The following is a 17,713-nucleotide window of genomic DNA, read 5'->3' on the forward strand; positions in this document are numbered from 1 at the left end:
GCCGGGATTCTAACCACCGTCCTTCTGTATGCAAGGCAAACGCCTTATCTCCATGCCATCTATCTGGCCCCAGAAAGATATTTTATGATACTAAGGGAGATTTTATATGAGTGTAAAGAAAATCAGGGCCAATGGAATGCTTATCACTATTGATGTATAATGTCTTCGGTATTTAACTATCTTAGAGGGCCCTAGTTTATTCTTTTGTGCTGACACATGCCTACCTTGCCCAGCTTCAAATGTGCTTGGGTAAACTGGATATATTGAGATTATAAACTTTTATCTAGCAATTTATGTTGTTTATGGTAAAAGGAATTCAAAGAGGAGGAAAAATTTATCTATCTGAAATACAAATATCCAATAAGTAGAATATGTATACACTTGGTGGCAGGAATTTGAATCTGTACAGTTCCCTTAAAAATTTGGCAGTAGATGGGGCCGGGCGGTGGCGCTAAAGGTAAGGTGCCTGCCTTGCCTGCACTAGCCTTGGACGGACCGCGGTTGGATCCCCCGGTGTCCCATATGGTCCCCCAAGCCAGGAGCAACTTCTGAGCACATAGCCAGGAGTAACCCCTGAGCGTTACCGGGTGCGGCCCAAAAAACCAAAAAAAAAAAAAATTTGGCAGTAGTTACTAAACCTAAGCATGTGATCCAGTAACTGTAGTTATAAGTATATATTTAGTAATTATGCATGCATATATATCCAAAAAATGTAACTGTGCAGGGCTGTTTACAGCTGTGTGGGGCATAAGAACTCAAAAAGTCAAGTCAAATATTCATCTCCAGTAAAACAAAGTATTCACTAATATGATTTAATATTTCATAATATTTATGAAATAACAACTATTTAAAATTTGATAACATTATGTAATATTCTTAATTAATAGACTGGAACACTACATAATATATAAAAATTACTCATCCAAAACAACATGGATGGGGCCAGACTAAAAGCACAATGGATAGGGCATTTATCTTGCACACAACTAACCCAGGTTCGATCCCCAACATCCCATATGGTAACTGAAGCCTGCCAGGAGCTATTTCTGAGCACAGAGCCAGGAGTAATCCCTTAGTGCAGCCAGGTGTAACCCCAAGAGCAAAAGAATAGAAAAAAATAAAAGAAAAATAAAAAAACAGCATAAATGAACCTCACAGACAAAATGTTATAAAAGAAATATCAGAAGAATGCATATTGTTAGTTTTTATATGAACCTGCAGAGCTGTGTCATTTTTAGACGTCAGAGTAGGGTACTCTGAAAAGAGAAATGAATTAGTAATTTGAAATGATCAAGAAAACTGGGATGTTAACAGTGTCCTACATGTTGATTTATATAGAGTTTGGTTTGCTGTATTCACTATGAAAATTCACACTAAAATGTTGAACTTCTGAAAATATTTTGTTTTGATAAACAGTTTTAATTTTTTCTATGATTAAATGAAGATTGGTTTTTCAAACCTTTACTTTCATGTCAAATCCAAAATATTTCTGCATTACTATATTTTTGTTTGTTTTTTGTTTTTGAACCACACCCAGTAATGCTCAGGGGTTACTCCTGACTCTGGGGTCAGAAATCGCTCCTGGCTTGGGGGATCACATGGGACACCGGGGGATCGAACCTTGGTTCATCCTAGGTCAGCCACGTGCAAAGCAAACACCATACAGCTGCACTGCCACTCCACCTCGTGCATTACTATCTTGACTTTTATTTTGACTTTTTTTCTTATATTTACTATCTTTTACAGTATTGTTGTTGTTGTTTGGGGGGCATATCCAGCAGGATGCAGGTAATACTCCTGGCTCTTCCCTAAAAAAAAATCACTCCTGGCAGGCTCGGGAGACCATCTAGGGTTCCTGGGATAGAACCTGGGTTGGCCATGTGCAAGACAAACACACTACCCACTGTGCTATTGCTCTGTCTCCAACAGAATTCTTTTTTTTAACTTTATTTAACACCGTGGTTTACAAAACTGTTCATTCTACATTTGTTTTGGACATTCATTTTTCCAACACTAGTTCCAACACCAATGTGACCTTTTCTCCACCACTATCCCACGTTCTCTATCCACTCTTTTCAAAGGCACAAAGTAAGTTATTTTATTTTATTACAACAAAATGGTAAGTAAATTTATCAAAAATCGTACAGTAAAAGAACATTTATGAGAATAGTTATATCTCACAATGGAGCCACTAAAGTTTCTAGTTGAGTTTCCTGTGTTATTGTTTTTGTTTATGGAGCTTAGTTCACATCTATGCTACTTTTCCACCTAATTTGATGTGCTCCCACTGGACTATCAGTATAGCAGAACATGGAGATAATGTGCAGCCACATGTATGGTTGAATGCTCCCGGAGCTCCAAAACCAGTAGAATTGGAATAATTATTGGCCTGACCCCTCCTAAGGGGATCCCAGAGTTTTCAGCTTTGAGACCTGGATACCTGTGAGTTTCATCAGCTGGACTTGTATCTCTTCCAGGATTAGTAGCAAAACTGTGTGAAGCTCGGTCATTGTTTACAATGGAGGCAGCTGTAGGATGTGTGTGTGACTGCTGGGAATTCCAGTAACTAAAGGGTTAGGCAGAGGCTGCCCAACCCCACGCCAAGAAAACCCCAGAGTTTTCAGCCTAAAACCAGGGTACCTGGAAGTTTTGTTAGCTTAGTGTGTCTGTAGAGAGTAGTCATGAAGCATGAATTTGGGCCATTGCATGGCAGCAACTATGGAGTATGATTGTGGTTTCTGAGGCTTCAATCAGGCCGGACTCCGCTCCTGAGGGTGTCCCAAACATTTCAACCCAGAGACCTATGTATTTGTGAATGTCAACAGCTTGGCTTGTATCTGTAGCAAGATTAGTCATGAAGCTGTGAAACTGGGCCATTGTTTACACTTTGCAATATCTATTTTACCTTCCTTTCTACTCTTGGCTCAAGGCTCCCAAGTTTCTCTCCACGAATACTCCCAGTTTATGTCTCACCTATCCCGAGTTAGTAGTTTCTTGTACTTTACATAAATTCCTGTTAAATATTCTGGGTTTTTTTTTTTTTTTGCTTGCTTTCAGATGAATCATGCAGCATTAAGAACGGCAAGTGCAAGCAGTTTTGTAAAAAGAGCACCCCGAGCAAGGTGAATTGCTCCTGTACGACAGGATACCAACTTGCAGAAGATGGAAAGTCCTGTGTACCAGCAGGTCAAAATCTAAATCTAATTATTTTAAAGCTCAAAGATAGTTTACAAATGTAAATGAACTATCAAAGATAGTTTACAAATAAACCTTCAGAATTTTCACTAGACTACATAATTTTAATCCTCACATTTGTTTCCATTTGAAATTATGTAAAAGATTCACAGATTGAACAAACCCTGTATCTATACTGCATCAACGATGGAGTAGAAATTCTGTAATTATCTGGTATAAATTCTTTTGTGTATTTGTTTTACATTTTTTTTCTCTGCCCTTTCTATCAAAACAATTTACTTGTGTAATTTACATAAACTTTGTTTTTAATTTTGGAGAATTTTATTAAGGTAATACATTTATCTCCTTAGCAAAGTTTCCAGTCCCTACCTCCAACCTAAGCAGTGAAGTTCCCACTCCCTAATTTATCACTTGTTTATACATATTTGTTACTCACCAAATCAAATTAATAGGTTCTAAATTAATGTGGTTCTAAACCACAAAGGATACACAAGCAAATAATATGCTTCAAGTATAAGGAGGCAAATCTTAAGCCTGATCATGTCTGAGTGTGGTTTACCTTTTCAAAGTTATCTCCCTTCCTCGAGTCTCACTTTGAGTTTGCATATTGGGGATGTAAATTGTTATGACACCCTTTAAGCTATGCAGGTGATCAACAGATTTCATCTACACTGCAATGGACCAAGCCATGTTTTCTTTTCTTTTTTTTATTTTTCATATATTACTTTTTTTATTTAAACACCTTGATTACATACATGATTGTGTTTGGGTTTCAGTCATGTAAAGAGCACCACCCATCACCAGTGCAACATTCCCATCACCAATGTCCCAAGTCTCCCTCCTCCCCACCCGACCCCCGCCTGTACTCTAAACAGGCTCTCCATTTCCCTCATACATTTTCATTATTAGGAAAGTTCAAAATGTAGTTATTTCTCTAACTAAACTCATCACTCTTTGTGGTGAGCTTCCTGTGGTGAGCTGGAACTTCCAGCTCTTTTCTCTTTTGTGTCTGAAAATTATTATTACAAGGGTGTCTTTCATTTTTCTTAAAACCCATAGATGAGTGAGACCATTCTGCGTTTCTCTCTCTCTCTCTCTCTCTCTCTCTCTCTCTCTCTCTCTCTCTGACTTATTTCACTCAGCATAATAGATTCCGTGTACATCTATGTATAGGAAAATTTCATGACTTCATCTCTCCTGACAGCTGCATAATATTCCATTGTGTATATGTACCACAGTTTCTTTAGCCATTCGTCTGTTGAAGGGCATCTTGGTTGTTTCCAAAGTCTTGCTATGGTAAATAGTGCTGCAATGAATATAGGTGTAAGGAAGGGTTTTTTGTATTGTATTTTTGTGTTCCTAGGGTATATTCCTAGGAGTGGTATAGCTGGATCATATGGGAGCTCGATTTCAAGTTTTTGGAGGAATCTCCATATCGCCAAGCCATGTTTTCCTGGCAAGAAAACTATGTTGTTTGGTCCACAGTTGACTGCCAGTATCCAGAACATTTCTACTATACCCTCACTTTCTTCTTCTCCGTAAGGGAAATCAGTAGAAACTTGTGTTTGTTTTTTTTTATTAAAGCAAACTTCTTTTTTTGGGGGGGGCGGTTTGGGCCACACCCGGCGGTGCTCAGGGGTTACTCCTCCTGGCTGTCTGCTCAGAAATAGCTCCTGGCAGGCACGGGGGATCATATGGGACACCGGGATTCGAACCAACCACCTTTGGTCCTGGATCGGCTGCTTGCAAGTCAAACACCGCTGTGCTATCTCTCCAGGCCCTAAAGCAGACCTCTTAGAATCAATTATATTTGATAAGTGAGGGGTCTTTTGAAGCAAACTAAACACTTTTTGCATTCCAAAGTCATTTACTAAATGGTTGTATTAAATCATGAGACATTCCTCTGCAACTGTGTTCGATAGCAATCTCACCAATGTACCTAGCAGAGGAATTCTTTTTAAAAGGACCAGAAGCCAAGACTATAAATGCTGTAACTGAAAAGAAAAGTCTCTAATGTTTCAAGAGCTTATCTGCTGTCCTAGTTGGTTATTTCTATGGAGACTTCAAAGCTAGTCTATCTTGGGAGGATAATATAAATGTATGCATATATGCATGTACATCTATATATATATATACATATATAGGTACCTTCAAAACCTAACTGCATTGTAGAAGATAGCTAAGGTCTTCTGTGCTATGAAAGGGAAAACAAGTATCTAAGAAGCACCTCCAAAGATTAAGCATTACATTGGAATCTAGCCTTAGCTTTAGTTAAATAAGTAGGCCAACCTAAAATAAGATTTTTCTGTCTTTCAATAGTAATAGTTCCTTCTCCCTAGTCATTGTTGATTATTTATATTTATACATAAGTATTTTGAACTAATTTCCTGTTTTCCCCAACCACATGTCATCTTCATGACACTCTGCTGCAGCTGGTTGCTATAGAAATGTCTGTTATAAGGAATGGTGCAAGAATGAAAGTGAGAAATGAAAATGAAATGTGAGGTTTCTTTGCTTGACTATTAATTTTCATTCTGGTTGTTCCCAACAAATTAGCAGATGATTTCTTTAGAAAATAAAACCACCCAAAGTGATTGGTGACCATTTTCCAAGTGCCTGTGACTGTGATAACCCTATTAATAATTTATTTAGTTGACACTTGATATCCAGGTAATTAAATCACAGTAATTCCCTAAGAAATCCCTAAAGTCCAGGTTGGAACATAGAAGGCATCGTAGACTACAAAAGAAATCCTCTTAACAGACAAATGTCTCTGAGTTGCCTGAAGTTAAAGCTACATGGCATCGATCATTGCCCTGACATTCAGAGACAGTACTTGAAAGCAAGCCAGCTTAGTTAGAAAACTGAAATCGAGTGATTCAACTTTATAAAATTCTTATCAGATTTGATTTCTGGAACACCTATTTTATTTCTGTAAAGATGATAGATTCTGGAGCTAAATGTTTTCTTCATGGAGGGTTTGAAAACGTTCCATGAAAATAATGCGATTAACCTTTTCATTTGAGGCTATAGCCATTGATTAGATTTTTAAAATATTGATGGACCTGCTTCTCAGCAGTGACAGGAATGAACCCGATTTCCAATTTTTATGATATTTTCTCTGTTTGCTAAGGAGGGCTGGTGGAATATTAAATTTTTTTAAATATGTTTTCCAGTGCCATTTCCATGTGGGAGAGTTTCTGTTCCTGAAACTTCTAGGAAGCTTACCAGAACTTTTGATTTCTTTTCCAATATGGACTATGATAATTCTACGGACTATGAAGGAACGTCGGATAATGTCACAGAAAGCCTGCCATATAGTGACTACACTAGAGTTGTTGGTGGAGAAAGCGCCCTACCAGGTCAATTTCCTTGGCAGGTACTCTGTACAGATGGTATGTTAAAACTGGAATTCAGTGGGCAAGAATCAAACCTGGTGGGAAGCTGAAGCTAAAACACTCAATCTGGTTGGGAGAATTTGGGCACGTTTCAGCACTAAGAAATATGGCAGTGCCCCCATGGATGGGCAGTTGATGAAAGTTTAACAACTATCAGAGGTCAAGGAAAGTCTGACATGAGGAAAATAGCAGGATTCCAAGCATTGCTGGCACTGGGCTGGAAGAGGGTCAAAATTATTGAGCTTCATGATACTATTACAATGTCAGTTCTTGAGAGAATTATAAGAATAAAATCTCTAATTCCAGTGGAAACTGAATTTTTTGAAAGAATTATTAAGAATTAAAGCCAGAATTGGTTATAGGATCCAGAATATAAGGTAAGATTTGATGGCATCAGGGTGTCCTAGGTACTTATTATACAAATATTTATTCTGGCCTTTAGATCTTTTGGATTGGAATTTCCTATTCATGAATAAGGGACAGTAATCTGTGTCCTAGCATGCTCATGAAATGTCCTGACACATCTGAAACCCATTGGTCCAAAGAAACAAACCTGAATTTGCTTCCAAACACCTAGTTGTAGAGTCATAGTACCTTACCATACACTTTTCCAAGTGTAATTTGCAGGTATTCTGTGTGAGAATCACCTATATGCCTTGTTGAGATAAGAACCAAGAGTTTAACTGGTGGCAAAATTTCAGCTGTTACTTGACCTGGCTATAACTGAGTTTACAGATAAAGTCTGTGTCACTTTACCAGAGTGGATTAGGTCCTTGACACAAGGAATCAGGCTGCTATGGTTATCCACTAAGAAAATGACTAGTCATATGTGGCTACTGACATCTAAATGATCTCCCACTATATAAAAATAAAAGTTAATGTTCTTAATAAGACCTGCCAAATTTCATGTGCAGAGTATCCAGATGTGGGTATTGTACTAGACATCACAATTATGACAGTGTTTCTATCACTGTCAATTGGACAGGGCTTATGATAGTTTAGTTTAACATCAAATATCATACTGGTCACAATATGTCGTTTTGGAGTAATTTAATAAAGAATTCATTCAAAAATATTTTCTTTATCAAGGCATGAACTTTTGCCATCAGAAGCCAAATGTTTCAAGACATTTTGTCATTAAACAGGTAATAGTTTAAGCCAGATTCCAGTAAAAGTTCCCTTGTATTTTTTTTTTTTTTTTGGTTTTTGGGTCACACCCGGCAGCACTCAGGGGTTACTCCTGGCTCTACACTCAGAAATCACTCCTGGCAGGCTCAAGGAACCATATGAGATGTTGGAATTTGAACCACCGTCCTTCTGCATGCCAGGCAAACACCTTAACTCCAATGCTATCTCTCTGGCCCCGTTTCCTAGTATTTTTACAGTGCAGAGTCGAAGTATGAGACCACACAACTGAAAGAAAGCAAAACAAAGCTTTATTCCATCTACCAACAAGCTACAAACTGATTGATCAGGGCCAATTCTCAGAGAGGTGACCCTAACCAAGGGTCACAAGCAGGAAGTCTTCATCTTTAAGTTAGTTGGCTGTTGTCTAGGGTGATTCTAGAGTATTTCATCATGTTTTTATGGCTAGATATCTAGGGTGGTATATTGTGATTTATAGGGCCTCAGGGTCTGCATCATTATTGTTGGGGGTAGTAGATTGTGGTTCATAGAGCTTTGTGATCTGCTATTATGGTTTATTGGGCCTTGGGGTCTGCATCATTATTAGTAGGGTTGTAGATTGTGGTTTATAGGGCCTTTGGATCTACGTCAGTATTGTTTGGCTAGAAGTTTAAGCCAGATTCCAGTAAAAGTTCCCTTGTATTTTTTTTTTTTTGGTTTTTGGGTCACACCCAGCAGCACTCAGGGGTTACTCCTGGCTCTACACTCAGAAATCACTCCTGGCAGGCTCAAGGAACCATATGAGATGTTGGAATTTGAACCACCGTCCTTCTGCATGCCAGGCAAACACCTTAACTCCAATGCTATCTCTCTGGCCCCGTTTCCTAGTATTTTTACAGTGCAGAGTCGAAGTATGAGACCACACAACTGAAAGAAAGCAAAACAAAGCTTTATTCCATCTACCAACAAGCTACAAACTGATTGATCAGGGCCAATTCTCAGAGAGGTGACCCTAACCAAGGGTCACAAGCAGGAAGTCTTCATCTTTAAGTTAGTTGGCTGTTGTCTAGGGTGATTCTAGACCTTGGGGTCTGCATCATTATTAATAGGGTTGTAGATTGTGGTTTATAGGGCCTTTGGATCTACGTCAGTATTGTTTGGCTAGAAGCTTAGCCCTTACATTGGAACTTAGCCTTGTTAGCCTGAAATGGAATCTTGATTTTAGGTTGAGAAAATGCAGTTTCATCTGCTCCAGGCTTACATTCCCTTCTCATCTCCTGGATCTGAGTAAAATCTTTGACTCTCCTTGAGGTCTCTCTATCCCCATCCCTATTTATTAGCACATGCTGGGAAACTTAGCACAATCATCTTAATTGTACTTATTCAAGACTGAATTAAACAGGTGAGGAAATCAGTGGAGCATTATCAGAAACCCCAAATTTTATAAGTCGAATTTTAAGAGAAGTATCATCAGGATGAGAGTTTGAGCCACAAAACCTCCGTCTAGGGCCCGGAGAGATAGCACAGTGCCTTGCAAGCAGCCGATCCAGGACCAAAGGTGGTTGGTTCGAATCCCAGTGTCCCATATGGTCCACCGTGCCTGCCAGGAGCTATTTCTGAGCAGACAGCCAGGAGTAACCCCTGAGCAAATCCGGGTGTGGCCCAAAAATGAAAACAAAAACAAAAACAAAAAACCTCCGTCTACTGTTAGGATAGGCCCAAGTAAAATGAGGGTGTTCATTCCAGCCAGGGGTCCTGTGGTCACCACCATCAGCAGGAGCATCAGGACCATCCACATTCTGCCCTGGTTCTGGGAGCTGAGTCAGCTGAATGTGCAGGGGTCCATCTTGTCTAGGCAGGTGACTGCCCACATCGAGGATCAAGGTGATTCCTGAATTCTTTTTCAATCCTGCAACTTTAGCATCTGTTCAAGTGAAGAGGACAATAACATAGAACCCTAGAATCCAGTTGCCTGGAGAGACTGGCTGTGAGGTTTTTTGCCCTCCTTGCACTGGGACCAACAGAAATGCTTCTCACACCTACTGTTAAGTTACCCTTAACATTACCAGGCAAGCCACAAGCTTTGTTCCTTCTTTCCTTCCACCACACAGCCTCTTGAAATGTTAGTATTTGCTTCATTCTTTCCACTAGCCACGACTTCTGAGATAAACAGATACAGTGTAATTTCCCAATGATGCCAATGGTCTTAGCTAATTGAGTTCTCAAGGCCCCTCTTGCCTTTATTACCTGGGCAGCTTTCCTGCTGACCTTCCTGTTTCACATTTTACCTAGAGATTTTACCACCTTAGAGGTCATTAAAGGGAGTGTGGGTGAAGGTCCATCTTTTGTAACTTCTTCAGGATGGCAAATGACTGTAGGCTCTATCAATAAAAAGGGGTATAATATTATGATACCTTAATTCTTAATGGAGGTTCAGGGTTATCAACATCTAAAAAAAGATCAGATGATTAGACAGAGAAATATAATTTAAATGATCAGGCTCTAAGCAAAAATGGTCTTCTCTATCCTTGGGAAGACAGAGCAGTAGATGCTCCTTCTGGGATGGTGACACAAAAGTTAAGCATCAGAAACCAAAGCATCATAGTGATATACATGTTCCCTAGCATCTAGGCATCTGTGTGAGGTGACACTACCCAGTCTTCCACTGGAGTTATGTAGGTGTTGTCTAGAGAGGAGGCCCAAGACTCCCGCTAGGTTCAGTAACAACACATAAAACTTGGCTCTGAGTTACTTTTACTACTGTCCTAGTCAGCCTAAGATCTTCCTGGAAAATGTTTGACTTCTGCTAGCTTGTACAGTTTTATATTCCTTCATGACCAATCTACATTTACAACTAGTAAATCCACTAGAGTACATTTAATTCAGTCAGTTACAAAAAATATTTTTTTCTCCACCTTCACCTTGAAATTTTCCAAATAGCTGAATAAACTTGAATTGTTCCTTTGGGTAAATCCAACAAGACTGGAAAATTTAGGCTGGGAAAATCTACGAAACTACGCCTGCCCAGTGGGGCCTGACTGTGAAAAATTGTGAGTGCTGCCTGTGCGTGTCTGTCTCCTGTCCTCTCACTTGAACCTCTTGGGAGTGGGCAGAAAAGAGGCTCCAGAAAACTCGCTCTCCCAGAGGCTTATTCCAGGGCGGGAACGCCAAGGAACTGCTTCATAAAGTGAAAACCGGCTATAAGTAGTACTTTGCAGAAGCCATGTCCCCTGTTTGTGACGTCAAGCTGGGAAAATCTATGAAACTACACCTGCCCAGTGGGGCCCAACTGTGAAAAATTGTGAGTTCTGCTTGTGTGTGTCTGTCTCCTGTCCTCTCGCTTGAACATCTTGGGAGTGGGCCTAAAAGAGGCTCCAGAAGAGCACGGCTGCATAGCAAAGCAGCCATAGATTTGATCCTGTGTGAGGCTTCATCCACGGAGGACTTCCCTCCCTTGAAGGCAAGTTGACCCACCCAGAAAAGGCGGAGCCAGAGGAGTGTGGCTGTGTACATTATTTAGCCAAAGAATACCACCACAGCACGTAGAAAAACCCACAATTCAAGTGTGACAATGGGGAAAGAATGCAGGCCAGCATCAGGGATAGAGAATGAAGATAACAATTCTGATGACCAGATAATGACCAACCAACTACTCAACCTCTTAGATAAGGACTTTAGACAAGCAATATGGAAGATGCTCAAAGAACTCAAAGAAACCATGGATTGAGTTGAACAAAACACTAATAAGAACCAAGAAATATGAAGACAGAAATCACAAAACTCCAAAATGAAATAACATGTCAACTAACAGGCCTGAAAAGTTCAGTAAACGAAGTGAATGACAAAATGGATAAGCTCTGGGACAGGGTATCAGAAGCTGAGAATAGAATTGGTGCTGTGGAAGATGAGATAAATAACAATTCCATACAGTGGGAGAGACTGGGAAAAAACTTAAAGCAAATGAACAGACAATGGAAAAATTAGTCAAAGAATGGGAACAGATGAAAATAGAAGTCTCTGATAAGCTCAACAGACACAACTTAAGAATCAATGGAGTCCCAGAGACCCAGGAAGAAAATTTCCAGGAAGAATCAATGGTCAAGAACATCATTAAAGAGAAACTTCCAGAGCTAGAGAATATATGGGATCAAATCCTGAATGCTCGAAGAGTACCAACCAAAAGAGACCCCAGAATAAATAACCCAAGACACATCCTAGTCACAATGACGAATCCCACAGATAGATACAGAATTCTGAAAACAGCAAGATCGAAAGGGGAAATTACATTCAAGGGAGCATCCTTAAGATTTACAGCAGACCTGTCACCAGAAACACTCAATGCCAGAAAGCAGTGGTGGGATATTGTGACAAGACTGAATGAAATGAATGCTTCACCTAGAATATTGTACCCAGCAAAACTCACCTTCCAGTTTGACAGAAGAATACATGGTTTCACAGACAAAAAACAGCTCAGAAACTTTACAGACTCAAAACCAGTCTTAAGAGAAAAACCGAAAGACCTAATTTAAGACAAGACTAACAAAAAGGCACACAAAATTTCGATATAAAGATGGCATTAAATCCCAGGACAATTCTTTCTCTCACGTCAATTGACTAAATGCACCAGTTAAGAGACACAGAGTGGCTAAATGGATCAAAAAACTCAATCCCACATTCTGCTGCCTACAAGAAATGTATCTGAATAGTCAGAACAAACAGAGACTCAAAATAAAAAACTGGAGGAAATTATCTAAGCAAATAACACCCATAAAAAAGCTGGAGTGGCCATACTAATATCAGATAATGCAAACTTTATACTCAGGAAGATTGTAAGGGACAAAGATGGACATTTTATATGAAATTATTTGTGAATTCCAAAGGGACACAGAAGAAAAAAAATTAACACCTGGAAGTTAAATAGCCTCATATTGAATAACCAGTGGGTCCGAGATGAAATCAAGGAGGAAATCAAAAGGTTCCTGGAAACAAATGATAATAAAGATACAAACTATCAGAACTTATGGGACACAGACAAAGCAGTACTGAGAGGAAAATTTATAGCTATTCACCCAATACCCATCAGATAAGGGGCTAATCTCCAAAATATACAAGGCACTGACAGAACTTTACAAGAAAAAAACATCTAATCCCATCAAAAAATGGGGAGAAGAAATGAACAGACACTTTGACAAAGAAGAAATACAAATGGCCAAGAGACACATGAAAAAATGCTCCACATCACTAATCATCAGGGAGATGCAAATCAAAACAACGATGAGATACCACCTCACACCACAGAGAATGGCACACATCACAAAGAATGAGAACAAACAGTGTTGGCGGGGATGTGGAGAGAAAGGAACTCTTATCCACTGCTGGTGGGAATGCCGTCTAGTTCAACCTTTATGGAAAGCGATATGGAGATTCCTTCAAAAACTGGAAATCGAGCTCCCATATGATCCAGCTATACCACTCCTAGGAATATACCCTAGGAACACAAAAATACAGTACAAAAACCCCTTCCTTACACCTATATTCATTGCAGCACTATTTACCATAGCAAGACTCTGGAAACAACCAAGATGCCCTTCAACAGATGAATGGCTAAAGAAACTGTGGTACATATACACAATGGAATATTATGCAGCTGTCAGGAGAGATGAAGTCATGAAATTTTCCTATACATGGATGTATACGGAATCTATTATGCTGAGTGAAATAAGTCAGAGAGAGAGAGAAAAACGCAGAATGGTCTCACTCATCTATGGGTTTTAAGAGAAATGAAAGACATTCTTGCAATAATAATTTCCAGACACAAAAGTGAAAAGAGCTGGATGTTCCAGCTCACCATAGGAAGCTCACCACAAAGAGTGATGAGTTTAGTTAGAGAAATAACTACATTTTGAATTTTCCTTATAATGAGAATGTATAAGGGAAATGGAGAGCCTGTTTAGAGTACAGGCGGGGGTTGGGTGGGTAGGAGGGAGACTTGGACATTGGTGATGGGAATGTTGCACTGGTGATGGGTGGTGTTCTTTACATGACTGAAACCCAAAAACAATCATGTATGTAATCAAGGTGTTTAAATAAAAAAATAAAAATTAAAAAAAAAAGAAAAAAAAAACAAAGCAATAGTTATCAAAACAGCATGGAATTGGAATAAGGCCAGGCCCTCAGATCAGTGAAATAGGCTTGAATACTCAGAGAATGTTCCCCAGACGTACAATCACCTAATTTTTGATAACAGAGCAAGAAATCCTAAATGGAGCAAAGAAAGCCTCTTCAACAAGTGGTGTTGGCACAACTGGCTAGTCACTTGCAAAAAATTGAACTTAGACCCCCAGCTAACATCATGTACGAAGGTAAAATTGAAATGGATTAAATACCTTGATATCAGACCCGAAACCATAAGATATATAGAACAACAAATAGGCAAAACACTCCAGGACATTGAGACTACAGGCATATTCAAAGAGGAAACTGCACTCTCCAAGCAAGTGAAAGCAGAGATTAACAGATGGGAATATATTAAGCTGAGAAGCTTCTGCACCTCAAAGGAAATAGCGCTCAGGATACAAGAGCCACTTACTGAGTGGGAGAAACTATTCACCCAATATCCATCAGATAAGGGGCTAATCTCCAAAATATACAAGGCACTGACAGAAATTTACAAGAAAAAAAATCTAATCCCATCAAAAATTTGGGAGAAGAAATGGACAGACACTTTGACAAAGAAGAAATACAAATGGCCAAAAGACGCATGACAGAATGCTCCACATCATTAATCATCAGGGAGATGCAAATCAAAACAAATATGAGGTACCACCTCACACCACAGAGAATGGCACACATCACAAAGAATGAGAACAAACAGTGTTGGCGGGGATGTGGAGAGAAAGGAAATCTTTTTCACTGCTGGTGGGAATGTCATCTAGTTCAACCTTTATGGAAAGCAATATGGAGATTCCTTCAAAAACTGGAAATCGAGCTCCCATATGATCCAGCTATACCACTCCTAGGAATATGCCCTAGGAACACAAAAATACAGTACAAAAACCCCTTCCTTACATCCATATTCATTACAGCACTATTTACCATAGCAAGACTGGAAACAACCCAGATGCCCTTCAACAGACGAATGGCTAAAGAAACTGTGGTACATATACACAATGGAATATTATGCAGCTGTCAGGAGAGATGAAGTCATTCAATTTTCCTATACATGGATGTACACGGAATCTATTATGCTGAGTGAAATATGTCAGAGAGAGAGGAAAAAGCAGAGTGAAATTTGTCAGAGATAGGAAAAAGCAGAATGGTCTCACTCATCTATGTGTTTTAAGAAAAATGAAAGTCATTCTTGCAATAATAATTTTCAGACACAAAAGAGAAAAGAGCTGGAAGTTACAGCTCACCTCAGGATGCTCACCACAAAGAGTGATGAGTTATTTAGAAAAATAAATACATTTTGAACTGTCCTAATAATGAGAATGTGTGAGGGAAATGGAAAGCTCTCTAGAGTCTAGGCGGGGGGCGGGGGGGATGGAGGGAGATTTGGGACATTGGTGATGGGAACGTTGAGCTGGTGATGGGTGGTGTTCTTCACATGACTGAAACCCAAAGACAGTCATGTATGTAATCAAGGTATTTAAATAAAATATAAAAAAAGACTGGAAAATTTTCATTTGGGTCACCTCATTATTTACAGAGAATTTGTGGTAGTTGGTGTAGGACAGATTAGATCGCTTATCAATAAAGGTATTAACACGTTCCCAGTAAAGTTAGGGTTACCCAGGCTTGCCCAATGTAAAGATATGAAGGTCAGGTCAGCAGGTTAAGCCGGAGGTGGCCTTAGACCTCTTCTTCCTCCAACTGGGTGAACTGGCTGCTGCATGCACTCAGCTGAGAGCACTGGACAGGGCTGTTTCTGGCTCTTTTCTCTGATGTCTTTCTTTTCTAGCCTTTTCTTGTATCCTCCTCCTAAACCTGTGCTGCTGCTATAGGAGAGAAACTTGAACCTGCCCTCTTTCAACTTGAAAACAAACTGCCATACATGTGTACACCTAACAGAACCAAATTGTCCTTTATGTTACTTATTAAAGGCCTTTAAATCAGTTCTACAGATTACCCATCATTTGGATATTGGCAATCAAGTACCATTATGTTTAGATAGGACTTACTAAGATTATCATCATACATTGATATTTTCACACTTAAAACTATCTTATGGCCAACATTAAGTTTGATAGCTGATGACAAAATTAACATAAAATTGGGGCCTGCACGATGGCACTAGATGTAATGCATCTTTCTTGTAAGCGCTAGCCTAGGACAGACCACGGTTTGATCCTCCAGCATCCCATATGATCCCTCCAAACCAGGAGCGATTTCTGAGCGCATAGCCAGGAATCATCCCTGATTGTCAAATGGGTGTGGCCCAAAAACCCAAAAATAAATAACATAAAATTGAGTTACTTTAACAATATTATGCATTCCCTTGGATTGGGCAGGCTAATTAACAATATAGTCTGAAAAAGTCAATCAATAATTTGCAACATTTTCCACCTAATTCTTCATTCTTAGAAAACGCCATGAAATGGAGGAATTAAAAATTAAAAAAAACGTTGTTCTTTGTAGCCCACATGGCTTGAGTTTTAAAATGGCCATTTTTTTTCCTTTTGGATAGTCTGTTATTTGTAGATGACTCCTTAACAAAGACTAAATAAATGCTCAAAGCTGAGGAATTCCCGAGTAACTAATGATAAGATAGCATTGGGCATTTTCACTTAAAATTTCTTTAATTTTTTCTCCAGAGGATTTTAACTCATTCAGGTCTGAGTTTCCAAAGTCTCTCAATGCCCAATGTATTAATAATTCTTTTTTACCATCCGGAGAAACTTTTGCTGCTTTCATCAGCATCTGACTTCTTATTTCCTGCTCTTCTCCAGCTAACTCTCACCATTGGAAGAATCTAGGCTGGTGCCTCTGCCCTTGGCCCTTGTCCACTGCTAGCTCCATCCAGCCCAGACTGCCCAGGCTCTCCCACTGAATACATTCCCAAAGATGGACACACAGACTTGCAGCATGCATAGGAAGAGAAGAAGGGGAGTAGACTGGTGTTTATCCCTTGGGGAGGGGATCTCTTGGAAAGGCAGCATGGTGAGTGATATCCCCAGTTGCTTGGGATTTCTTCCCTTCATTTTTTTCTTGCTCCCTTCCCCTCGCTTCTGGGATATGTTCAAGACTAAACTGTACAACAAAGACAGACACAAATTCAACCAAAAGAATGGAATACAGCACAATACAATTTTGCTGAGCTCAAACCAAATTTCACCAACCCCAAAGGGGTTTTCCTTAGAGTTCTCCTGACTCATTGTACAGACCAAGAGGACACAAAGATGGAGAGAGAATGACAACACACTAGGTACCCAAAACAGATGAGGGGATTTTGGCTGCAGCCTGTGCCCCACTCAAACCTCGAAGCTCTTGCCACAACCCTTGATCCTCTCCGGGATAATGGGTCAATGGTAGTCCCCTAGAACTCCTCCAAACTCTGCAGCTCCTGCTGCAAACCCCATGGCTCTTTCCACAACTCTAGGGAGAAGTGGAGTGCCCCCATACTACTTCCATCCAGGTACAATTCTGCATCCAGTTTTTCTCCTCAAGCCATACCCATAGCTCAGTATTCTTTAGGACTTTATCTGCCTTGAGGAGGTCTCAGAATATCCAGAAGACCTTGGTAGCTACATTGGTGACCTGGACTTTGTTGTTTCATTTCGGATTAGACTCCAAATGTTAGAGTTTAGAGTCAAAGGATGAGACTACACAATTGAAATAAAGCGAAGCAAAGCTTTATTCTGTCTAATAAAAAGCTACTAACTGGTCAGGGCCATCTCCCAGACAGGCAACCCCACCGAGGGGTCACAAGCCAGGTTATATAGGGCTAGAAGCAGAAAGTCTTAATCATTAAGTTGGTTGGATATTGTCTAGGGTGT

At 39.7% G+C, this 17,713-nt stretch overlaps 1 protein-coding gene across 1 annotated transcript in view; it reads left to right on the forward strand.

The window, feature by feature from the left end:
* F9 (coagulation factor IX) overlaps positions 1–17,713 on the forward strand; it is a 47,220-nt gene that overhangs the window by 16,829 nt on the left and 12,678 nt on the right. Inside the window, exons 5-6 of the mRNA XM_049767506.1 lie at positions 3,058–3,186; positions 6,372–6,574. Coding sequence (XP_049623463.1) covers positions 3,058–3,186; positions 6,372–6,574 — 332 coding nt within the window. The remainder of the gene's footprint in view (positions 1–3,057; positions 3,187–6,371; positions 6,575–17,713) is intronic.

Source organism: Suncus etruscus, chromosome X (assembly GCF_024139225.1).
Source record: "Suncus etruscus isolate mSunEtr1 chromosome X, mSunEtr1.pri.cur, whole genome shotgun sequence".
Classification (NCBI taxonomy): Eukaryota; Metazoa; Chordata; class Mammalia; order Eulipotyphla; family Soricidae; genus Suncus; species Suncus etruscus.